A 25,739-nucleotide genomic window follows, 5' to 3' on the forward strand; every position below is an offset into this window, starting at 1 on the left:
TACTCACCGGGCATCACTCCTTTGATATCACTTTCAATGTTCATCTCGTTCTTGTTAGTGAAGTGAAGAATAAGTTTCTTGGATGCCTCAAATTGTTGTGTAGCCATCAGCCACCGAAGGGACTCCGGGAAAATACTTCAAGAGATACAAAATGTGTTAGTGGATGCTTCCAAGGCTCTATCAATGGGAGGCAACTGCATTTGTTGACTTACACTATTTGAGAATAAAGTAATAACATGGAAATGGTAAAGTAAGAATTGCCTGAACATTTAAAAAAAGGATGCTTTTTCCAAACAGTGGAAAAACAAAGGGTAAGATTCCCACTATATAAACTATCCAGGGGTATTTAATATCTCACCCTCCCACCATGTTTTCTTTTATACAGATGCATATAGAGACCAATTCCTGTTGCATCACGTCTTTTGTAAAATGGGGTAATATAAAACAAAATAAGGCAGGGTAACAGGATTGTGCACATTAGTACAATGTATGAAAGGGTTGGGGAGACTTGTCTACATGGTGAGTTAGTGTGTGGTAAGTCAGGGTGTGAATCTACAGTGCTCCAGTTTCGCATGTGCTAACTCTGTGTGGAGACTGATACAAAGAGCAGTGAAAGTCCTGGAGCATGGCTGTCGAAGTATCCACATGCTGAATTAGAGAGCAGCAAGCTGGCGTGCTGTAGATTCACACCCTGGCTTGCCTACTGCACACTAACTTGCCATGAAGGAAAGCCCTAGGAAGCACTGTCAGCAAAAGTCACCAGCTGCCAACCGAGTAAAAGAGTGGGACAGTTTCCAAATGGCAATTCTCACCCAGTACTCTAGTTAAGGAAATGACTGAAAGTTTTTTAAAGCTGGAGGGGGAAAATACCCTATTGAACTTGTTTATGATTACAACACAATGTTGATGTTGTTTTAAGGCAGATTGTTTAAAATTATCTGCAAAACACTGTTTTTCCTCCTATAAGCCAAAAATGTCCAGCTTCATAAACAGCTTTTAAGGTATTTTGACAGAGCAGTGATATGTATATTCCTAGTATGGCTAAATATGTAATAAGCAGCTTAATACTATGTTCAATTTTGTTACGATGAAAGCTCCCTATAGCGAAAATAATATTGCTTTATTTGTGTGATATGCTGCATAAAAATACCCCATATGGGATACTCCTCTGTACAATCATATCAAATATGGAATTAAGTCAAATAAAATGGAATAGCACTTTGAATATAAATCTCACAGGATATAGCGCTGAACCATGTAGGGGAACTTCAAACACTTACTTCTGATTTATTTAATAGTGAGAGTGTCAGAGGACACACCGTATACGCTTAATGCGCCATTATTCCTGAGGGTGGTGGATGAGCAACATTGGGAAAACATCCACCTTTGATATGAACTTCAAAGGAGCAATGTGGATATGAGTTGGTAGAAAACTGATTAACATTGTACCTCAAGAAAGGACAGAATATATGAAAATGATCAGTTTTACCTGCATATAGCAGCGTGTACTATAAAGGAGGTCAGAGCAGATTATCTAGGGGTACTGCCTGGCCTTAAAAAAAATCTATTAATATCTAACCAAGTCTAAAAAAGTAAGACTTGTGCGAGTTTGGAGAACTAACAGATTGTCTCATGAAGGGTAGGCTGTTTAAGAGATGCAGGCTTAATACTGATTAGTAGTAGATGCTGTCAGAAATTACAAGTTCACATATGAAAGCTCTGATAAATCAGGAACTAGGAGGCAGCTGGTGGGGATGTCATTAAAAAACAACAACAAAAAACCCTTGCTGTCAGCTATGTCCTTGATCCGACCTGCTGCCCCATGACCTATATCCAATAAATAGCAACTAAGAAGCATTTGATCAAATACATGTGTTTAAGCAATAATCACGAAAGGGCCATATGCTGTGATACAAAACACACAATTTTGTACCATTAACACAACATTTTGGGGTGGTTCTCCTTAAAAATATATTTTTCATAGAGTTCTCATTTATTTCCATTAAATCGTAGACACTCACCCTAAATCTCTGTCTTAATTGATTAACCTTCTCTATATTTTTAAATCCATTAATTTTCATACTGAGCCAAACAGGCATGTGTGGAACTTTACAAAACACACAGTTGAAATAGGTCCACAAGATTTGTGGTCTTCTCCCTTGTGTAGGCCTCAATTTCTCTTTCCCTTTGACTCAGTAAGTATATTTAATCCTCTAGGGCATCTGATGACACAGTTTGTGTAACAGATGCATTATAAAATAAAGTTATAGTAATCAGAAATTCCACGACAGTGCAGTGACCTTTGTCACCAATGCAGTCTCATGTATGTGAGGGGGCAGGGTGACAAAGGAATGGAGTAAAGGCAGCTGAACCACTAAACAGCCATCTCTTCAGGTTAATACAGTCAAGGCATCACTCTTGGCTTGAATGCAATCCTAGATGAAGAAAAAGGCATATTGATTTTATGCATTAAAATAAGGAGAATGATAGGAAAACTGATCTACAATCCAATGTGTCAAAGAACAGCAAGTAAGTATTGCAAATAGGAGAGCTGTTCCCCTTGACAGCTCATTATACTGCATTGATATCATGTGTCTGCCTCAGCAAATTTTCTAGCAGAACATATTGTTGTGGAAATGGCACATTTTGCAAATCGACTAAAAAAAAATGGTCACTGAATGCAACACACCATCCAGTATTTTGCCCTTGATAACTGGCAGCAATAGCTACCCTAATGGTCCTTTGGAACAGTCTGCTTAGTAACTGAACAAAAGTCACCAGAAACCTTTGCTAGCAAAGTGCTATTTGTACAGCAACTGCTGGAAAAGGATTGTGTTAATGGTTCTGAAGATGGTTTCCATAGTAGAAATCCCTTACAAGTATCAAAGCATTGTTTTTTGTCCCAATCTTTCCATGCTGCATCATGGATTATTATTTATTTTCAATCATTCTTTCCAGTAGTGGCTACAGTAGTTTAGGAGCTCTCCAGCAGAGAAGAAGGCAGTTTCCTTGCCTTGTGCAGCTTACAGTCCAAAAGACAGACAAGTAAACTATTCCCACTCACCCTACCCATCAATCATGTATGTTTTCTGAATAATGTACCGTATTTTCCGCACTATAAGGCGCACCGGATTATAAGGCGCAGTCTCAATTACGGGATCTATTTCTGTACTTAACCCATACATAAGGCGCACCGTATTATAAGGCGCATGCTAAAACATACGGTCTACAAAAGGTGGTAAACGTACGTACTGTACGTATTACGTAATGTTCTCTGATTGGTTTATCGCTGCCAGCGTACGTAGTTTACGTATTACGTCCCTGTGTCAGCGAAAAATGGTCCGACAGTCAATCAAGCAAAGCGCTTACCAAAGTCGCACAACAACATTTTTACAGATTTTGGAACTCAGTGCACACATAAGGCGCACCGGATTATAAGACGCACGGCCAATTTTTGAGAAAATTTAAGGCTCTTAGGTGCGCCTTATAGTGCGGAAAATACGGTAACTGAAAAGGAAGGCTGAGTGTCAACTCACCCACATGTGCGGCCTGATCCCACAAACACTTAGTTTGACTTTACATATGTGAGTAGTTCCACTGACTTCAAGAAAAGGAGGAGCAAAAGTTTCAGATTCACTCTGGCTCCTGCTCACCTCCACAACGTACCCCTCAGGTACATTTGGAAGGGGAGAGCCCCAGTGTCAAGGAGATCGTTGGGGTGGTGAATAAACAAGATGTTAGTAAAGAGGGAGTTAGAAACAGAAGGGAGGGAGAGGATGAAAGGAGGTAGAAAGGAAGAGTATAGTGGCAATTGGGGAGAGAAAAGTTAGGACAGAGGGGAAAGTAACTAAAAATAACGGTCGGGGTCAAACTGTTTAAGAACAGATACCCATTTTGTGTACACGGTGCAGGCAATTGTGTGTGAAAATGGGGCGACTGTACTAGAAAGTGGCTAGCTGGTTGCTCAGCCAAATTACCGTATTTGGGCGTACAATCATGCAACACCCTGCAGAGCTGGGCTAGGGGCTGTTGCCACCATTTTACTGAGCAGCTGGTCACCATCCTTCTCCTGGAGCCAAACCACACTGTGCTCCATTCTGCTTACACCAAAGCGGGGTGGAGGCAAGAAGAGCAGGGAGCACTCACCAGCTGGCCTAAGGTCTACTGGGCACAACAGCCCCTATTGTCAGAAGGCAGGCAGTGTTTCTCAGCAGCTGCCACAGCAAAATAGGCCTGGGCACTGAAAGATGAATAAGCCCCGAGGCAGTCATAGCCACAGTGAGACAGCTGGCATCTATATTTGGCAAGCACAGGAAAATCTTCAGGGCTGAGGTTTTAAAAATATCACACACACACACACACACCCCTCTTCAGAGACACTCACTTCCTCAATACCTGTGTAAGTGTCTTCTCACCTACCGTACACAGGTGATATTTTCCTATATGAGGCTCCAACCCAATTAGTAATAGCATGCAGGTGGACTGCAGCATAGAGCCTCCGCGTGGACAGTCTGCCTGTGCACTAACAATCGCAGGATTGGGGTCTAACGCATCTAACCTTAACTGAACACTTCCTTTTGGAGTAAGATAATTAAAAAATATATATATTTCAAAAGACTGGACAGGCTACAGCTTCCAACCTGTGCAGCCTGTCCGGAACATAACCTGGAAAAAGAAGAGTGGAGAGGAGAGGGTAAAGGATTTCCAGTCCGCCAAGATCTTTGTTTTGGTCATTCAGGAACAAATGGAGAAAAAGAAAGTCTCATTCTCCTATAGCTTCTGTACGATTCCAGCACTGGACATGCTCAAGCCCAAAGGCGAAAGACTTCCAGTTGCTCTAATTACTCAGTCTGATGAGCAACAGCAGGAGATGGAAGACACCAAAAATTTTGAGATAAAAATCAGGGATTAAATGCATCTTGAGGTCCTCAAACTTCCCTAATTGCTCTGTCTCAACTCCAGGAGGTTAAACAACATATTAAGTTAAAATTATCTTAAATATTTAATGCATTTTACTTTTCTTGTACCTGTTTTGATTTCGGTTGTGTGAACTCACACAGGGACTAGTCAGACTTGTGGCATGCATGCATGCATGCAGACACACACACATACACACAGACACACACACGTAGGATTTTTGCAGCTCTGACTTCCAAACTTTAGGCATCATGATAGGAAACTTGAAAGTAAGAAAGGCAAACAAATGAAAAAAAAAAAGCAAGCAAACAAAACGGAGAAGTTAGCCCCCAAGCCTGATTTCACGTCTCTAGTTCACTACAATTGTATCTCCTTGCATTGGCTTAAATTGGGATAATAAAAGAATGTTTATAAGCAGCTGCTGTGCCAACATGTTTTCACAACACAAACAAAATAGGAAATGTTTCTATTTTCTTTCAATTGCCGGATTAACCTTTTGTGGGCCGGGCGCCAAATACATTTGTGGGCCCCCATGTGGTTGTGATGGGCCCCTTCCAAGTGTGGGCCCGGTGTGACAGTGCCATTGATGCCATAGTAAATGTGCTATTGCTGGGATGGGGATGAAAACATTTATTCAAAAACAAAAGAAGATTCTTGAAGCCACACTTGATTGAGACCTCCACTCAGTCCACAGAGAATGAACCGGGCTAACGTCAATCTACCCAGAACACCATTGAATTTGATTTGTGTGGAGGGGGCTTGTTTGTTAGTTTTGTCTTTTTTGATTAAACGCTCAGGGCCTGCTTGGGGCCCTGAACACAAGTGCTTAATTAGCACACTTATGAGCCATATTAAGCCCGGATGTAGCAGTCAGTGGTGTCACACCTGCATCTCCCCACCACCACTGCCTCCTCTCAACGTTATGTTTCATAAATACATTTTTTGAAAGCTGCATTTTCTACTTTGGTACAATAATGTTTACAAAACTTTGGGGTGGCGTGTGGGGAGGAAAACTGCTGGTGCCCATCTTTTGGGGGGAGAAAGGGCCACTGAGAGAGAGAGACAGACTTTAACAATCCAGCCTCAAGCTCCTACCCCAACCTTCACTCCTGGGCTCTCCCCACCCCCATCCCTCCTACAGTTCCCACCCCACATAACTAGCCCCCAAAGAAAGGCTCTCCTCAATCTCCCTGCTACTGGTCCCCACACACTCTTACCCCAGGCTGTTACCTCCCTCCCCCAGCCAGCTCCCCCATCGCACCTGGACTTGCCCCACAACTACCCCTTTCCCCCCAAACCACACTGTGCCCCCTTCCCAGATTGCAGAGGGGCAGTTTCTGGGCATTCCCACTGGCAGGGGGCACAGCAGCCAGCAATGACAAGCCCTGCTGTCACCGCCCCCCCACCCTGCTCCCAGGGACCACAGACAACCACCCCCCACCCTTAAGTTGCAGGGTTGAGAGTGCCCAGGAACCTCGGGAATCATGGTCGCTGAGGGGCTGCATACCACCCAGGAGTCACAGCACCAAGGTTGCCCCCAGCTCCCCACCACCCCAGGAGAATTGGGGAGACTCGGGGGTGGGGGAGCCAGGAGCTCCCACCCCATTGGGAGGGAGGGCGCAGCGGGATTAGCGCCAGGCATCTTCTCCCTGCACCAGAACATTTCCTTGCTTGGGATTTCTTTTTGGTCTGCTCTGCCCACTTCAGCTAGGGCAGCTGGCAACATGGCACTGGGCATTCTGGGACTAGTAGTGCAGCTGGCAGCGCAGGTCCCAGAGCCCCAGTGGAACACAGCGGTGTGCAAACTATAACTCCCAGTACACCCTGCAACACCCAGTCCCTGTTGCATCTGCCCACTGTGCCAGGGGGTGAGGCTAATAGCCAAGTGGGACTAAGGCCCACCTCTGCCCCACCCAGGAAGACGCTGGCACAATCCGGGACAAATGCTGTTCTGGAGTCACTCAGCCCAGAATCAGACTTGAACTCTGCATTTCGGGACTGTCCTGCCTAATTTGGGATGGGTGGTCACTCTCCCCCATCTTCTCCTCTAGTCAAATGGGGAAAACCAGTTGTTAGCTTTGGCAAGGTTCCCCTTTTTTGCCTCACCCATCCCAACTTTCCCTTTGGAGTACTCTCTGTAAAGAGCTGAAAAAGTTTTCTGCTAAGGGTAATTGATTAGAGTTGGTCAGTTTCCCAGTGCCTAAAGCTGAGCAGGCTGCAGTCAGCTGATTGGTAGACTTCCTTTCCTTCTAGAGTAAAGGTAAAACAAGCCCTTTACCCATGGAAAAAACTGAAGAGGGAAAAACTAGAATTACTGTCAGTTTCTGGTTTCAGTGTGTAGAAGTTCTTGCTGCTATCCATGCAGAGACCACTGGGAGAAAGGGGAGGAGCATTGAAACAACAAAACAAAAATCCTTAACAGCACAGAAAAATTCAAACTACAGGAAAAGTCTAAACGGAGTTTTAAAAAAAGGGAGCGGGGGAAGGTAAACACAGAAACGAGGACAGGAGAGAGGCAATAAAAACGAGAAAATGCAGAGAGGAGGAAGGGGAGAGACAAGTGAAGATGGGGAAAGGGAGAAGATGCCTTTTAGAATTTTTGCGCTGGGTGTCACTGGCACATAAATACTGCTGCAGCCAGTGCCAAAGATTTCAAAGCATACTTGGGAGTAAGTGTGACCCCAGCCTGCAAACAGAGTAAACTGCACCAGTGGACTACACTAGAGTAAACTGTGTTTGCACTAGAGCAGGGGTCTCCAACGCGGTGCCCGTGGGCACCATCTAAATGTGCCCGCGTCCTGGCCGGTGGTGGAGCATCTGCTGAAATGCCGCCGAATTTCGGCGGCATTTCGGCAGTGACGCCTCTCGATGACGTCACTTGTCGGTGGCAAGCGGCGTCATTGAGAGGCGTCGCTGCCGAAATGTCGCAGAAATTTGGCGGCATTTCGGCGGATGCTCCACCACCGCCACGGTCCTTTGTCTGGTGCCCGCCAGACGAAAAGGTTGGGGACCACTGCACTAGGGGGTTGCATCAGGACAAGGACACCAGTTAAAATCCAAGCTGCTGCATTTGAGGAGTACGGGGAAAGGATAAATCTCAGCTTATGTAGGGTGACCAGACAGCAAGTATGAAAAATCAGGATGGGGGTGGGAGGTAATAGGAGCCTATATAAGAAAAAGACCCAGAAATCGGGACTGTCCCAATAAAATCAGGACATCTGATCACCCTAAGCTTATGGCACTTGTGCACCTACACCCAATGCAGCTAGCCCTTTTCACGCCCTTAACTTTTAGTTAGTATGTCGGGTTTCTTTGTTCTAATTATTAATACATTTGCTGACCTTCAGGAGAGCCAGATCCAGGAAGCATCTAATACCAAAAAGAGGAAACAGAAAGCCTTCTGTATCCTGGTGATTTGAAATCTGTGCCTAAGTGCATAGTTAGGACCCTGACTTCTTTCATGTACATGTCTTTAAGCGCATTTCTCAGACCTGGCTTACGCACAAACTTCTATGGTCTTCCAGATGTCTTGGACTATCCAGATTCCACAGCTCTGTCATTGACTATTACTTCACTTTTGTATGAGCTGCTCCACTCCCTCTCAATCAGGGTCTTGCTACAAGCTCTATCTGTTTAGGTATTACACAGCCCATGACAGCATGGTATCTATAATACAGGGCAAGAGGGGAGCAGAGCAAGCACAGAGATGGAAGAAGATTAGACCCAGAGATGTAGGAGGAAAGTGAACAGCACTCTCACAGTAGGAAAGGGATCAGGGATCACAGATCAGGGGGAAGACGAGGGAGGAGACAATATGGTAGGTCACAGAACCTTTCTAGCGTTTAACTGATTACTTTGTGTGGGTAATTAACAAGTGACAAGGAAGGGCAGTTTTTCATTTTTTATTTTGTTACAATTAAATGCAAGTTCATTCCCCCACCCGCCCAACTATGCATACAGCACGTGCCAAATTAACTACTCTCCTACACCCTAGTTGAAGGGAAGGGACTATAAAAATGACACCACCAAACCTGCTACATAAAAGAGGCATCCCACTTAAAAAGATGTGACAGGTGAGAGGTATGCACGCAGCATACATGTACTGTACACCCAGTATAACTAAACAAATGTTTTCAGTCCCTTTCTGCTCATTCAAGAAAAATCAGACTCTGCAAGTTTTGATACTTTGTCAAATATCAGAGGGGTAGCCGTGTTAGTCTGGATCTGTAAAAGCAACAAAGAATCCTGTGGCACCTTATAGACTAACAGACGTTCTGCAGCATGAGCTTTCATGGGTGAATTCTTCACTTGCATCTGAAGAAGTGGGTATTCACCCACGAAAGCTCATGCTGCAGAACGTCTGTTAGTCTATAAGGTGCCACAGGATTCTTTGTTGCTTTGATACTTTGGTTATTGCTACCATTATCAAACTATATAAGCAGGTCCTAATCCTACCTTTCTTCCAATCTTCCCCTCCTGTTTTCAATGGGATTACAGGTGCATATCCAAGGGTAGAATTTGGCCAGTAGCAAAATCATGAAGGCCTTTGTTTCGTTTGGGATAAAACATTAATATTTCCAACTCCCATTAATGTCAGCAGGGGTCTTTGCATTGAGTTTACTGGTAGCTGAATCAAACCTTGACATGACCGTGTTTATAATATGAAAAAAGTCTCTTTACACAGAAGTTTGTTTTGTTGGTGTGTTTGGTGCGTTATTGTGCTAGTTAATCATATGTCTTCCTAAAGGACAGTAAAACACTGTCAAATAAAATATTTGTAAAGGATCGTATTGGTATTGTATACTACCAATATGTACTGTTTAAAACCTGAATTGTTATGCTAAAATGTATTCAGGTGTAGAATGACTGAACAACAGTAAACATTCAGCCAATACAACTGATGAAGGGTAGGGAGTAAAATAAAACAACAGATTAGGTAAAACTAACGTGATAAGGTACACCTGCTAAAACACAGACCAGGACACACCAACTCAAAGCAGCACCAGAGCCTCCCAAAACAACAGATGCAAAACCTGCAGACATATCTCCACTGCTACAGTGATCAACACTCCCCACAACACAGCTTTCAAGATCCATGGATTCTACACATGCCCATCACAACATGTGTACCTCATCCAGTGCACTAAATGCCCCAATAACAACTATGTAAAACAGACAATAACTACGCTCTTGAATGAACTCACACAGGAAAATGATAAAAGACAAAAACATCCTATTGCCTGTGGGTGAGCACTCTTCACAAAACCATCACTCCATAGCTGGCCTATCGGTCCTCTTCCTCAAAGGAAACCTGCACAACACTTTCAAAAGACAAGCCTGGCGCTTAAATTCATATCTCTGCTAGACACCAAAAATCATGGACAGAACTGAGACACTAGATTTATGGTTTACTCCAAAAATCTAATCCATTAGCCCCCTCTCCCCCTTTTTGTCCTATGACTACAGAGGTGTTAACAGGCCACTTCACCTTCAATGGTCCATTACAACATTTGCTAACTACCTATGCTAAACAATCTGTTCCACTTTGTATTTAGCTGCCACACGCAGAGTACCTTTCCCAGACCTGAAGAAGAGCTTGTCAGCTCAAAAGCTTGTCTCTCTCACCAATAGAAGTTGGTCCACCCACATTGTCTCTCTCACATCCTGGGACTAACACAGCTACAACTACATTGCACAGCACAGATAAGGCAGTGCAGATTTTAACACATACTAAGCTGATTGAGTGAGAAGCTTCCTGGGAGCCTTAGGATACTTCCCAGCATGGGTAGATGGACACACACTGGCTTTGCTCATGCAAGAATGCTAAAAATAACAGTGTGGCTGCTATGACATAGCAGTGGCTCAGGCTAACCACCAGAGTATAATCCTGCCTGACCCCCTGAGTCTGGACTCAGATGGCTTCCCTGAGCCACTGCCTGTTAATTTTAGTGTGCTACACATCTGTCTCCCCAAGAGGAGAAATACCCTCCCAGCGGCGGTGTAGAAAGCCACTCAGGGGGCATGAGCTTAGCACATGTTAAGGGCAATGTATCTTGTCTACACTAAATTTAAAATGAGCTAGTTTGCACATGTTGGCCAATATATGCTAACATCATTGCTTTAAATCCTAGCCTAGTCCAGCCCAAAGAGAAAGAAAGGACAGGCGAGTACCATACTCTGGATTTGAGTGGAAAACTTGACTTTAGAAACAGAAACACAGATCTCCAAGGGCTAAGGCTGTGGCACAATTGTCAGCACCCTGCTGGTGAGAACTTATTTTTTTCCTCATTTTTTTATAGCTGGTGATCGCAACCTGTCCTCTTCCCAAAGTACTATGAAGCACATATGGCAACTCACCAAAGCAGAATGCTCCTCTCCCTCCCACCCACTACTGGGGAAGCAAGTAGAGGAAGCTACCTTTTAGAGAGTAAGTTTTTTCCTCTGAAGCTTAGTTTCATGTTTACCTATTTGCTGAAGGAGACATTTTATAACTGTGAAAAAGAAAAGCTTGACACAGGCTATAATAAAACGGGGGCCTACCCAGATATCAAAACACCTCCCAAACTCAGTCTTAGTGGCAAGCTTCTTTACAAACAAGAAACAAGGCAGAAATACTTACACCCAGTAAAGCAGCATCAGTAGGAAAGGGCAGATGATGACCGCCTGGAGAACCTGCCAGTCCCTGCAGAGGGCAGCCAGCCCTGGCATGAGGAACTGTCCTGCCATTGCAATGAAGCTTGCCACCATGGTGACCATGAAGCGGTGCCCAGGAGGACAGAGTTCTATTCCTGAAACAAAAAGGCACATGCAAAATGTGAAGGTCAATGCAAGGGAAAAATTTTTTGTTATTCATAATGACAGAGGAGTTCATTAATCGTTCATTATGGCACTGGAGCCAATGTACTCCCATCAATCACAATTTTTTCTATTTGATTTACAAAGTGGATACAGTAGTCCTTTTAGAAAGTATTTCACTCAGTCTTGGGCTCAAAAAAATATTTTACTGAAGACTTAAGGCAAGTAAAAGCTCACGTGTCCCAAAGATTTAGGGGCCAATCCTGCAAGATGCTGAAAAAAGCATAGAGGTGCCAAGTACCTTCAGTTCCCATTGAATTTCATGGGAGTTGTGAGTGCTTGGCACTTTGCAGGATCTAGCCCTCCAGTCACTATGGAAAGCCACCTTCCTCCAAATTTATCATGCTAGTACTAAATCCCATTTTAAATTGGACTTTTCGGAGCTGTTTCCCCCTCCCCCCATAGGGGATCTCACTCAACTTTCAGCAAGACAGCTTCCTATCTTTCCCTTTCTTCCCTCTTCAGTGAAATCCATCACCACTGCCATCATCAGTAATCTCAGCAGCCTTTATGGCAAAGGGTTGGTTGATAAAACTCCTTAAAATCCCTGGTCCCAGATAGTCACCCACTAAGACTTAGAAATGAAGCTGGATCTAGCAGAATCACATTTTCAAAATCAACAGAAACGTAGCAATAAAACTGGTTCAGATCATACAACTACATCCTAATGTTGATGGATTTTTTTTTCCAGCTAGACCTACAGTGGCACCCTGCAATCTAGACTTTCTGCTTGTCTACATCCACTTCCACGGGTTAATCTTGAGGCATAACAAGCTTGCCACAAATACTTACTGTGCAGCCCTTACATAGGCTAGAAAAATGTCTGTCATCATGATAGCATTGATAAAGGCAATGTGCTTTTCCTTGGAACTCTGCCAGTTATTTTGTTGTTAAAATTATTATTAAATGATTAAGACGATGGATAATGGAAAGCCGGGGGAAGGGGAGAGGAGGGAGATAAGATGTCTTAATCAGAGGCCAAGTGGTATGTGGGATGGGGATTTGAGCAGAACGTTTATCACATTGTTCCAAGACTAGCAGGTTATTGCTGGAACAGGAACGTTGCCAGCCAATACAAATGAAAATGTATCTGCAGTGAAGCAGTCAAAATTTTCATTATCCTAGCCACTAATAAACCACAATCCAGCTCTGGCAGGGGGAGGGGGGAAAATAAACTGTTGCATATAAAAAGGCTTTCACAGTTTAATTAGTAAAACATGATTAAACACAGAGCTCCCATCCCATTAATATGGCATCATTCCTAATAATGAAGTACACTGGGTTTAACCAATTCCATTTTTCCATTTAGGGAGGTGTCCTCCAAGTTATGTTTTTATAGCCTCCAAGCATAAAGCTATTTTGTTTTTTAAATTAAACATCATAGTCACTCACACTCCAGTATTCTTTCAGTAAGTACGAGTAGATTTGTTGCTATAGAAACAAAAAAAATCTGCATTAAACAGGTGCAAGTTCAGCTTTCCAATGGCTGAGCTTTGGTTAGTGTCAGTTATGAAAAGTTGCAGACAAGATCTAGTTTTTTATGAAGTCAGAAAGATGTGTCAAAATTGTATAATTGCGTTTCTGAGTCAATGGTGCATAATAGCTGTAATAGTCCATTTTCAGTAATTATTGACTGAAGAAAAGAACTTCAGAGAGGAAAACAGAAACAAAACAGGAGTACTTGTGGCATCTTAGAGACTTAAAATTTATTTCAGGAGATATTTATACATACATATATACATATATGTATAAATACATACATAAATGTATAAATATCTCCTGTCTGTGTGTTCCATTCTATGCATCCAAAGAAGTGGGCTGTAGCCCACGAAAGCTTATGCTGAAATAAATTTGTTAGTCTCTAAGGTGCCACAAGTACTCCTGTTCTTTTTGTGCATACAGACTAACACGGCTGTTACTCTGAAACCAGAAACAAAACAATCGCTGGGCTATCATATATGTATGATCAAGTTTTCTCACTTCTCTGGAGAAGATGAAAAATTGCCATAGTTACTGGATTAGCATGACTTTCAATTAACATTAGCACAAACTAAATGTATCTATTACATACAGCATCACTAAGGCAAAATATTATACATTAGATCAGTCTCTTGACTTCCCAAAGATCTGCAGCATCAGCCTTAAAAGATACAAGAAGCTACAATTGCAGTTGTCAGCAGACACTTGGCAGACCAGCATTCTTCACCTTGTCAACAAGGCAATCTAAGCATCACTGTGTCAAAGAGAAGGGCTCTCAATACCGCACTGATATCTGACACTGTGATGCATATAAGACCCTTCAGCCCACACAGGGCCCCACTGACTTCATGTGGCTCCATGCAAACTCAGGGGTATGCCACACATATCCATTGCAGTGTTTCTCCCATTCAACTAAGAGTTTCCCAACCTATTCCTTTGGGGGAGGAGTTCTATGTAGCCTGTTCCCATTAATTCAAACTAAAGAAAGTCACTGTAATCACACACATACCCCACACACCCCTTTTGTTTTTGGCCACATACAAAAATCTAATGTCCTTCAAGCCTGTCTTCTGGCCTCTTTCTGGCATTTGCTGTTCCTGGCTTCTTTTATTCCTGACACCTGTGTTTCTCCTCTTGGCCTGGGGACCTCTCCTCTGGATTCCCACCCAGGAACCGTGTTTAGACAGCTAACGATCATTCCTTCAGTCCCTTCACCATTTTCCCTTAGCTGCTCTCACCTTTACCACTCTCATCGGTATCTTTACAAGATCTGGAGAGTCTGCTGCCCTTCCCTGACTGTGGGGTTCCTTGCAGCTTCTCCTGGGACCAGCTATGGACAAATTTCCTAAAAGCCAGGCTCAGCTCTTCCCTACGGCAGTTAGATTGTACTGCTAGCAGTTCTCTGCCCCAAAAACTTTTTATGCCGTGCCTCCCCTAACCCGTAATGTGATCTGGCCCCCGGGAGCTGTGATCAGGAGCTGGGACCAGGTGAGGGGCCAGGTCTGGAACCGGAGCCGTGAGCCAGGGACCGGGGCTGGTCCCGAGCCACGGCCAGGCCAGGAGCCAAGGTTGCAGCTGGAGATGGGGCTGGGGCCAGAAGCGGAGCTGCGGGCAGAATGGGACTGGGTTGCGCTCCCTCCCCGTCCCCCGTGGAGGCTGGCCCAAGCCTTGCTGTGCACCCCCCTGAACATTCCTCCATACTCCCTAGGTGGGCACACCCCAGAGTTTGGGATCAGTATCAGTCTCTTCTAAACAGGAGTTCCCTCTCACCGGGACCGGGTTTGTATTCCAAGAGCCTCTTTGCTTTAGAGTATTTTGTCTTTCCCTCTGTCAAGCAAGTGTTCCTCAGATCCAGAAAAAGGGCTGAAGGGTGTGTCTCGCTCAGGCCTCTTGCCTTACCTTAGTCAGTTTTTTTTTAACTGTTGAATTTTCCTTCATTTCTATTCACTGGGGGTGGCAAACTAAGCAGGCCAAGGAGGGGACGTACAGAGACGGACTTCCCCCTAAATCGCCCAAGGTTCAGCCAACGGCCAGGCCAGAAACCCACAGACAAATTTACATCTCCAGAGCCCCAGGGGTCATTTCCCAGCCCCAGCAGCTCTGTCTGTGTCGGTGTCTGCTGCCCCTGGATCCTCTGCACGGCCCCACGGAACCGGGAACACCCTCATCTCTCCATCGAGGCTGAATCCCAGCTTCCATTCCTGGTCTTTGGCACCAGGCTGGGACAGGCACGCCCTGAACATGCGGTCGCCCCCGCAGTCCTCCTGGCCCAAGGCTGCTTGCAAGGCTTTTGCCAGCTTCCTTCAGCCCAACACCCTTCCCAATTAGCCTTCCAAAAGAGAAAGTTACTCACCTTGCAGTAACTGAGGTTCTTCGTGATGTGTGTCCCTGTCGGTGCTCCACTCTAGGTGACGGTGCGTCCCGGCGCCGTTGATCGGAGATTTTCGGTAGCAGTGCCTGGTTGAGACGCACGCACTCAGTTGGTATCTCCCATCTCGTTGGACTCTTCCTGAGTGCGTGCGCCCCACACCCTCCTCAGTTCCTTCTCTACCGTGGAGAATCATAGTAGTACTCCAAAATAGAGGGGAGGAGGGCGGGGAGTGGAGCACCCACAGGGACACACATCTCGAAGAACCTCAGTTACTGCAAGGTGAGTAACTTTCTCTTCTTCTTCGAGTGCTGTCCCTGTGGGTGCTGCACTCTAGGTGAATGTATAGCAGTACCCACTATGGTTGGTGGGACTTTGGAGATGCGGCAGTGAGTACTGTAGATAGTACTGTATGGTCTACTACGGTGTTTGCCGTGGTGTCTTGCGTGAGAGCATAGCGTTTTGAAAACTTGTGTTCAGATGACCCCATAGCCGCTTTGCAAATGTCAGGAACGGGAACATTGTGTAGGAAGGCAACGGATGTCGACCTGGCTCGAGTGGAATGAGTTCTAATGCCTTTGGGCGGTTGAAGATTTTGCGCATGGTAACAGGATCTGATGCAGTCAGAGATCCACTTGGATAGACGTTGTTTAGAGATAGCCGTACCTTTCGATCTTTCGGTAATGGAAACATAGAGTCATGGGGACTTACGAAATGGTTTAGTCCTGTCCAAATAAAAAGGCGATTGCTTGCCTGACATCGAGAGTATGTAGGGTTGCCTCTTGCGGAGTCTTGTGAGGTTTGGGATAGAAAGTAGGTAAGTATATAGGTTGGTTGAGGTGGAAGGTCGATACCACATTAGGAAGAAAGTTAGGATGTGGTCTCAAAGTGACTTTGTCTTTGGAGAAGATTGTGTAGGGAGGGTGGGCCATCAGGGCGCTCATTTCACCAACTCTCCCTGCTGATGTTTTGGCAACTAAGAAATACACCCTCATGGACATATGGAGATGAGAGGTAGCCAAGGCCTCAAATGGAGGTTTCCTGAGAGCATGAAGAACGAGGTTAAGATTCCATGCAGCCGCTGTTGGGTAAATTTCAGGGTAGAGATTTTGCAGGCCCGTGAGAAAGCATTTTATGGTAGGGTGGGTAAAGAATGAATAGCCGTCTAATAGGTCATGGAAGGTGGTAAGTGCCTTCTTGAGTGTCTCTGAGAGGAGACATTAGGGCTTCCTGCCTCTTCACGTGAGAGGATGAAGCCGGGCTCCCGGTGGGTTCTGATGGAGCTGAGCGAAAGTCTGTCCTGTTTTAGTTTCAGGAGGTAGTCTAGAATGTTAGAGAGGGTCACGTTATTGGGTGTTAAGTGATTACGTGAGCACCAGAGGGCGAAACGCTTCCACTTCTGCAGGTAGGTTTTACGAGTGGAGTCTTTCCTACTGTAGGAGGACATATTGGACTTGCTCGGAACAGGCTAGTTCATGGGTTTGGAACCATGAAGAAACCAGGCTGTGAGGTGGAGCTTTTGAAGAACCCGTCCATCGTCCTGGGAAATGTGTTCTGGCCTGTTGGGGAGAGCCCGTGGGTGATGAGAGGACATGCAGAGTAGGTAGGGATACCACATCTGTCTTGGCCAAGCTGGGGCATTAAGGATGACCCGGGCCTTGTCGTCTGCAATCTTCCGAGGAACCCTGTGTAACAGAGGGATTGGTGGAAGGCGTACAGGAGGGAGTTGTTCCATGGGATGAGGAATGCACCTCCTAGGGATGCAGTTCCGAGTTCCACTCTGGAGCAAAATGGAACATTTTCGATTCTGGGTCATGGCAAAGAGATCCATTGACGGGGTGCCCCAGAGGGAGAAGAGCTGTTGGAGTACTGCAGGGTGCAGTTCCCATTCGCGTTGTGTCAGGAAGTGCCTGCTGAGTGCGTCGGCAGTAGTGTTGTGACAGCCTGGTAGGTAGGAAGCGATGATTTGTATTCGATGTCGTATGCACCAATTCCATAGTTGAATGGCTTCCACACAAAGGGAATGCGATCAGGCTCCCCCTTGTCTGTTTATGTAGTACATGCATGCTATGTTGTCTTTTAAGGCCCGAGGAGATTTGTTCTTTATGAGGGGAAGAAAGTGAAGGCATGCTCGCCTCATTGCTCTAAGCGCTAAGAGATTTATGTGTAGGTGTGTCTCTGATGCGGACTACCGGCGTTGTGCCCTGTGTTCCCCTAGATGCGCTTCCCAACCAATCAGGGAAGCGTCCGTGGTGAGCATGAGTGTTGGGGAACATTGCTGGAAGGAAACCCTTGTGCAGAGGTTTTCTGGATTTGTTTACCAATGTTGGGAAGCTATAACATTAGGAGGAGGAGTTAGCAGCATCCCTAAGATGTGTCTGTTGGGTTTGAAATTGGAATTGAGCCAGCCCTGGAGACATCTCATGTGTAGCCTGGCGTGGTGAACCACGAAGGTGGTGGCTGTCCTGTGACCAAGGAGCTGTAGGCAGAGTTTTGCCTGTGTCCTGGGACGAATAGAGAGCGTGTCTTTGAGCTGCGTGATAGCGAGGAATCTGTGATATGGGAGCGAGGCCCTGCTCTGGATTGAGTTGAGATAAGCTCCGATGAACTCGATCTGTTGTTTAGGTGTCAGGGTGGATTTTGGGATGTTTATTTGGAGGCCTAGGCTGTGACGAGGGAGATGGCGAAACGGGTAGCTTGAAGTGTCTCGCCATAGGAGTTGCCTTTGATGAGGCAATCGTCCAGATAGGGGAACAGCGTGACCCCATCTTTGCGGAGGTGAGCCACGACCACGGCTAGAGTCTTGGAAAAAAAACTCTCAGTGCTGTGGGGAGTCCGAAAGGAAGAACTCTGTATTGAAAATGGTCGTGACCGATTATGAATCATAGGAAGCGTCTGTGAGATGGATGGATTGATATATGAAAGTAAGCATCCTGTAGGTCGAGAGCTGGGAACCAGTCCCCTTGATCCAGTGTAGGTATTATTGTGCCCAGTGTGACCATCTTGAATCTTTGTATCCTCACGAATTTGTTCAGTCGGTGTAGATCTAGTATAGGCCTTCATCCTCCGGTCTTTTTCTGAGTTAGAAAGTAATGGGAGTAGAAACCTGTCCCTTGATTTTGCGTCGGCACAGGTTCCACTGCACCTAGTTGTAGAAGATATGCCACTTCTGTGAGAAGTAAGTGGTCGTGAGAAGGGTCCCTTAGGAGGGACGGGGAAGGGTAGGAGGGTAGGAGAAAGTTTGTCCTTATCAAAAGGGAGATCCTCCACTTTGGTCTGCAGTTCTTTGGGGATGCCAGATGCAGAGAGCCATGAGGATCTGCGCATAACCACAGCAGTTGAAGTTGTATGGGCTGCTGTGTCTGCCGTGTCTAGAGATGCCTGTAGGGCTGTTCTGGAAATCAGTGGGCCATCAGTCAGGATTGATTTGAAGTCTGCTCTCCTATCCTATGGAATGTAGGAGGTAAATTCAAAAGTTTATTATAAATATCAAAGTTGTAACTGGCGAGGGGAGCAGAATAGTTTGCAATTCTGAATTGTAGTGTGGAGGACGTATAAATCTTGCGGCCCAAGACGTCAAGGCATCTAAGGTCCTTGTCTTGCGGGGTGGGTCGATATTGTGACTGTTTCGTCCTCTGTGCAACTGCATCCATGACAAGGGAGTTCGGTGGTGGATGAGAAATAGGAAGTCAGTGTCTTTAGCAAGGACATAGTATTTACGTTCGGCCTTTTTGCAAGTTGGTACTAAAGACGCTGGGGTTTGCCAGAGAGTGTCAGCGGGCTCCAGGAGTGCTTCGTTTATAGGGAGCACGATTTTTGAGGGTGCAGACTGTTGAAGGATTCTGAGGAGTCTGTGTTGCGTCTCCTGAACCTCTTGAAAGGGGATATCTTGATTGAGTGCCACCCTCCTGAAAAGTTCTTGAAATTGTTTACAGTCGTCCATGGCCCGTGGAAGCGGGGGGAGGAGGCCTCCGTCCAGGGCTAATGGAGAGTTAGGAGTCGGTGAGACAGGATATGGTGCGTAACTTGCCTACTCAGGAGTGGGCTCAGGCACCTTAGAAGTGGACAGAGCAGGAGATTGAGGCACAGAAGGAGGATGATTGGTAGGAGGATGTTGCCAAGGGTACCACTGAGGCCAAGGCATAGGGTAGGAGAACCCAGGTGTCGCCCATGGAGGGGTGAAATGGGGAAAACTGAGGCTGGTGGCCTTGAACCGTGACCTGAGGTGGCAGAGGTGCCTGTGGGGGAGAAGCAGGAGTGGAAAAACTCCGCTTGCTGCTGTAAATCAAGTTCACCGTCAGTGAAAAACAGTTCAGTTGGAGAGAGCGGCAGTTCAAAAAATGAGCCCTATGTATCTAGGAGTGGAGAGTGAGGCTCAGGTGGCAATGAAAGCTCACATTAAGTGAGAAACTGTTGCTCCTGCTCCCTGGCTGAGCTGAGTCTGCTCTCTGCTCTAGCTCATTAGCAGGAGAAAGTGAAAGTGACAGTAGTGCTGCAGACTGCTTGCAGGTGCCCCGCAGGGGGTCTGGTACTGGTGCCCGGGTGGAAGATATGCCCGGTGCCAACAGTCTTCTCCCTGCAGGGGAGGATTGCGCTGCCGGCACCGCGGCCGTTTGCGGTGCCGAGGAGGCGCGCGCACAGCCAGCACCGCGGCCGTTTGCGGTGCCGAGGAGGCGCGTGCACAGCCGGCACCGCGGCCGTTTGCGGTGCCGAGGGGACCGGAGCCACAAGGACCTGCCTGACATGGGAGGTCGGGTCCCTGCCTCTGCGCTCCGTCGGAGCCACGGCTGAGGCATTAGAAAAAGCTGAGGCACCTGCCTTTGGTGCTGTCAGCACAGAGGGTAGGGATCTCGTGGGAGACCCCCTACCCTTGTTAAAGTCTCTCCTGTGAGACTGTTCTGCTTCTTGCCTCCGCTCCAGGGAGGGTGAAGCAACGCTGCCCACCATTTCCAATCTGGCTGGGGAGCGTGTGGGAGCGGGTTTGACCTTTCCCGTCTCCGAAAGCGGCTGTAAGGATTTTTCCGTCATCAGCATTTGAGCCGCAGATCCCTGTCGCGACGAGCTCTTGACGAGGCTCGTGCAATGGAGGCACTTCACAGGGACGTGGGTGTCCCCGAGGCACTTCACACAGTATGAGTGCCCATCTGTCTGTGGCATGGATTCCTTGCAGGAAATACACCTTTTGAATCCTGAAGCTCCTGGCATTATGAATTAGAGATGGCCGAGGAGAGTGTCAACGGGAGACAAGCCTGAAGGTTTTTTTGTTTTGTTTTGTTTTTTAAACTAAGTAACTAACTATGTAACTACACTAAAGGAAGGGAAACAACTGGGATGTAACTAATAACTATTTCTATGTTCTTTGTTACTGTTTCCTATAGAGACCAGGGAAGAGAAGGCAGCACTGCTCCGAGTCCCGTCTTCGGCCGAGGACGGTAGAGAAGGAACTGAGGAGGGTGTGGGGCGCACGCACTCAGGAAGATTCCAACGAGACGGGAGATACCAACTGAGTGCGTGCGTCCCAACCAGGCACTGCTACCGAAAATCTCCGATCAACGGCGCTGGGACGCACCGTCACCTAGAGTGGAGCACCCACAGGGACAGCACTCGAAGAAGAATCGAGGGTTCAGCAGGCCAGCCTTCCCCTATCAGTATTGGTCTGCTGCGTGGGAGGAGGCAGTCTCTATGTTTCTCCCCTTCTCCCAATCCTTCCCAGCTGATGGGGTGAGAGGGGACCCTTGCCCTGCCTTCTGTTTCAGGTCCTTAAAAGGTACATCCTCCAGATTCCTTCCCCAATCACCATTCATTCCCAGGACCCTTAGGCATCCACATGTATCCATTGGACCCTTCCAAACCCTTAAAGGGCCAAGCAAGGTGGTAGGGTGGGCTGACCACTAGATGCTACAACCCTCTCTGGCAGCCTACCCCATCACAGATACCAATAATAATACCACCTAGCATTTATGTTGAGCTTTTCATCTATTAGATCTCAAAGCACTTTACAAAAGGAGGTAAGCATCATTATCCCCATTTCACAGATGGGAAAACAGAGATATGAAGAATTAGATTTGATCAGCTGCACAGAGTGATGGCCCGTAAAAGCCTGCCAATTATCTTAGAAAATAATTATTTTTGTTTAGATAACCTCATTATTGCTTCCATTCAAGGTATGCAGTATAGCAAGTACAGGGTGCATACAGGAATGCTGCAGCTACTGAATTAACCTATCCTGGCATGAATTTAAGGGCCATTACTCCCTGTGTGGAAAAAGCTGTATATACACACATAGTTGTGTGGAAATGTGCGATTTGTAGAAATGTGCATATGTGTACAACAGATATTTTTGAGCTGCACACTCTTTGAGGGATATTTTTCATCTATAACTAGAGCCCTATATTGTTTACTATCTTTGTGGATCATGGATTGGATGCAGATCCAATTTTTGCATCCTTGCAGGGTTGTAACAGTGAGATAGGGTGCTGGTGAGGATACATATAAAAGTGGAGTGCAGATCGTGAGTTGGATACAAGTTAATTATCACAGATGTGGATCAGATGCGGATCAGATGCGGATCCATTTTTTTGTATCCACGCAGGGCTCTATCTATAACGACCATGTACAACAATTAAAACAATGAATGTATTATGCATTATTTAGATACCCTGTTGGAAATCCCTTTCAAATAATAAGTCTGTGTGGTCTGGAGGTTTAAGCAGAAGGGTGGTGTGGCGGCGCCCCCCCATAAGGCTTTATGGAAATATAATTATGAATATATATAACATAACAGGAATATGTTCTATGCTACATATGCCATGTAACATATCTATGTAAAGGTTATGATCTACTGAATCTATTAATCCTCTTTGTATGCATGTATCATGTTTGTAGTCAAAGTTATGAATATTGGCCGTGTATTGGCTTGATTTCTAAATAACCTTAGTAGAGCATTTGGTCAGTTCCTGGAGAAAGGAATTCACAAAGTTAAGTGCCCAATCAGGAAGCACTTAAGGAACAATGCATCTTGGAATGCTCCAATCCACATAAGACATCTTCCTGGAGCCATTCAAGATACCATGTGGGCAATGGCTTCTGCCTGTAAAAACTGTGAGTCATGGATGGACATGTGACTTGCCCAGATGACTCCAGAACTCCATCTTGGAGCTGGACTTTGCATAGGAGAGAGGAGAGGGTCTCCACCCACAAGAGAAAGTCTATTTAAGCCCATGGGAGACCCCTCAATTTTGTCTTCAGCTGGCTAAAGAGAGAGCCTCTCCACCCTCAAGGATACTTGAAAGAAAACTGGAACAAAGGACAGTGACTACAAGGGGTGTGAGTGATTGCTGGACCCAGACTAAAAGGCGATTAGTCTGTAAAAGGAAGCATTCTGGAACTGGTGAGGATCTTATCTGTATTCAGTTTCTGACTGTATTAAACATAGACTTCTGTGTTCTATTTTATTTTACTTGGTAATTCACTTTGTTCTGTCTGTTACTACTTGGAACCACTTAAATCCTACCTTCGGTATTTAATAAAATCACTTTTTACTTATTAATTAACCCAGAGTATGTATTAATACCTGGGGAGGGGGAGGGCAAACAGCTGTGCACATCTCTCTATCAGTGTTATAGAGGGTGAACAATATACGAGTTTACCTTGTAAAAGCTTTATACAGAGTAAAACGGATTTATTTGGGTTTTAGTCTCCATTGAGAGTTGGGCATCTAACATCTGTTAGCTGCTTTCAGTTAAGTCTGCAGCTTTGGGGCAAGTCATTCAGACCCTGGGTCTGTGCTGGAGCAGACGGGCATTTCTGGCTCAGCAAGACAGGGTGCTGGGGTCCCGAGCTGGCAGGTAAGCAGGGGCAGAAGTAGTCTTGGCACATCAGTTGGCAGATCCCAAGGGGGTTTCTGTGATATAACCCATCACAGGTAGAAACCAGGAACAGGGCCGCCCAGAGGATTCAGCGGCGGGTCCCAGAGCGGAAGGACCCCCCGCCGCCAAAGACCTGGAGCGGAAGAAGCTCCGGGGGCCTGAGCCCCAGGAGAGTTTTCCAGGGCCCCCAGAGCGAGTGAAGGACCCTGCTCCAGGGGCCCCGAAAAAGTCTCGTGGGGGCCCCAGGCCTGGGGCAAATTGCCCCACTTGCCCCCCCCCTTGGAGCGGCCCTGACCAGGAAGTCCTGAGTTATAATCACAGGGGCTAGTGATCCTCACTGTACTCCAGAAACATTTGCCCATCATGCAACAGGTTCCTGGTTCAAAACTAGGCATGAACAGGACTTTCAAACTAGATGATCACAGTGATTCCTTATGGTCTTTGAATCCCAGTATAACTGAGCCAAAAAAGGATTGTAGCTACATTAATAGCAGTTCCAAATAATGTAATCTAAACTCAAAACAAACAAACAAAAATCCTTAAATTGATAATCTCCACCGTACCAATGTATGGACCACATGCATCATATTATAATATTGTTTTTAAAAACAAAAACTCTCAAACTAGCCCCGCCCCCCCAGCACATTCCAACACAGTAGTAGAATTTTTATAATCCAGTCTCTCTGTTTACATTCTAACAAAGCAGTTGAGATTAGCTGGGACACATGAATTGCCCGTTTCTACATTTGTTTTTAATACAGAACTTTCTCAGTGAAGGGCCCTCAATTCTGGCATTCTCTCCAGCTTGCTCTGACAGAGCCAGAGTTTACAGATTTTCGGAGCTGGATTTCTATCCAGTACACAAGTTTTGTATCAGTGTAAATGCATCTGTTTCAGCAAGTTCCAGCATAAATCTGGTGTAAGTGGGGGAGAATTAAGATCTCAAGGAACCTCTGGGTTATGTATTCTCTCAGTCTCTTCTTTAAGATGTTGCTTTAAGGAGGGGATTGGTTCCCCCCCTCAGATGGATACAGGGTTCTTTATTATCACTGATAGATGTTCAGTGTATATGCATTTTTCATACACATGCCTAGAAACCATGAAAGCCGCATTTTTATAAATGAATATACATACATGAGGGCCACATGTTAAAGATGGCTCTATCATACTGTATGTCCTCCTTGATTTTCTAAAGCTATGCCAATCATTAGATCCTCATGGTGTATTCTGGCACTCCCTTGGCTAGGTCTGTGATAAGACTAAATATTTTGTTAACAAAATTACATGAAAGGTAACTACAAATCTGAGTTCCAAGCAACTGTGTCATCCCTTCCTATGAATCAGTCAATAGCACACCATGTTATTCCTTGGGACTCTTGATTCTGACTGTGAATTAGTAAATTGGATTTTGCAATACAGAAATTACCTTCCCCCCCCCCCCAAGTACACTAAACCCCACAACCCTGTTATTACTTCTGCATTTTACTTAACACAGTTTCTGGAGTCACAGCACCCTACGCACTAAGCAAACTATCTTTAGAAACCTGGAAGAGCTCAGCAATAAATGAGTTGTAGTTTCAAAGACTGACGTCCCAACAAAGAAAAGCAAGTTCATTGCCACACCACAGTCTAAACTGGAAGATTTCTGAGCTACTTTAGGAAATGTTACAAATGTATCCAGTGTGTTCTTGGTACCCACAAAAACTACTTGTTAACAACATTAGGAAGTCAATGTATAATGATTATACAGTGTTTGAGGTGCATATCATTTAAACTGTTTAATGTGGATACAGATATCTCATGAATAATTCAAAAAGTAGTGTAGAAAGCAAATAACTCTTTTGGCCTGTGTGAGTAGGCGAATAGGGCACTGTGCATTTTAAACCCATACACAATCCTTTAAGGCTCTTCAGAGAGCCATTAGCCTTGAAAGGTTTGATTTTATAGCTTTCTGAAGCTTAGAAATAGCTTGCAAAAGATAATGGGCTCTGGATTGCCCAGTAAAAATAAATTTATTCTTCACCAGCCTGCTAGCAAGGGGTTAAGATTTACGAAAGCAGAAGCCTCTGATATACTAACACTTGATTGACAAAATGTATGTGATCACAACACTGTACACAAGCTAAATGGGAGAAAGATTTGGGAACAATGTACAGTATTCAGAACAGGATCGGACAAGCCTCTAGACTAGAGCTTCAAGAGCTGTGAAGGACGCCAAGCTAAAACTGACGCAGTTCAAGCTGATGCATCAT

The 25,739-nt window shown here is 45.5% G+C and overlaps 1 protein-coding gene across 2 annotated transcripts in view; it reads right to left on the reverse strand.

Annotated features, from left to right (window-relative positions):
• Positions 1 to 25,739, reverse strand: part of SLC22A23 (solute carrier family 22 member 23) — a 178,629-nt gene that overhangs the window by 40,884 nt on the left and 112,006 nt on the right. For both annotated transcript variants that reach the window (XM_039525313.1, XM_039525312.1), the window contains exons 4-5: positions 11,537 to 11,705; positions 8 to 135 (exon numbers count right to left, since the gene is read on the reverse strand). In XM_039525313.1, the coding sequence (XP_039381247.1) occupies positions 8 to 135; positions 11,537 to 11,705 (297 nt within the window). The remainder of the gene's footprint in view (positions 1 to 7; positions 136 to 11,536; positions 11,706 to 25,739) is intronic.

This window comes from Mauremys reevesii, linkage group 2 (assembly GCF_016161935.1).
Source record: "Mauremys reevesii isolate NIE-2019 linkage group 2, ASM1616193v1, whole genome shotgun sequence".
Lineage (NCBI taxonomy): Eukaryota > Metazoa > Chordata > Testudines > Geoemydidae > Mauremys > Mauremys reevesii.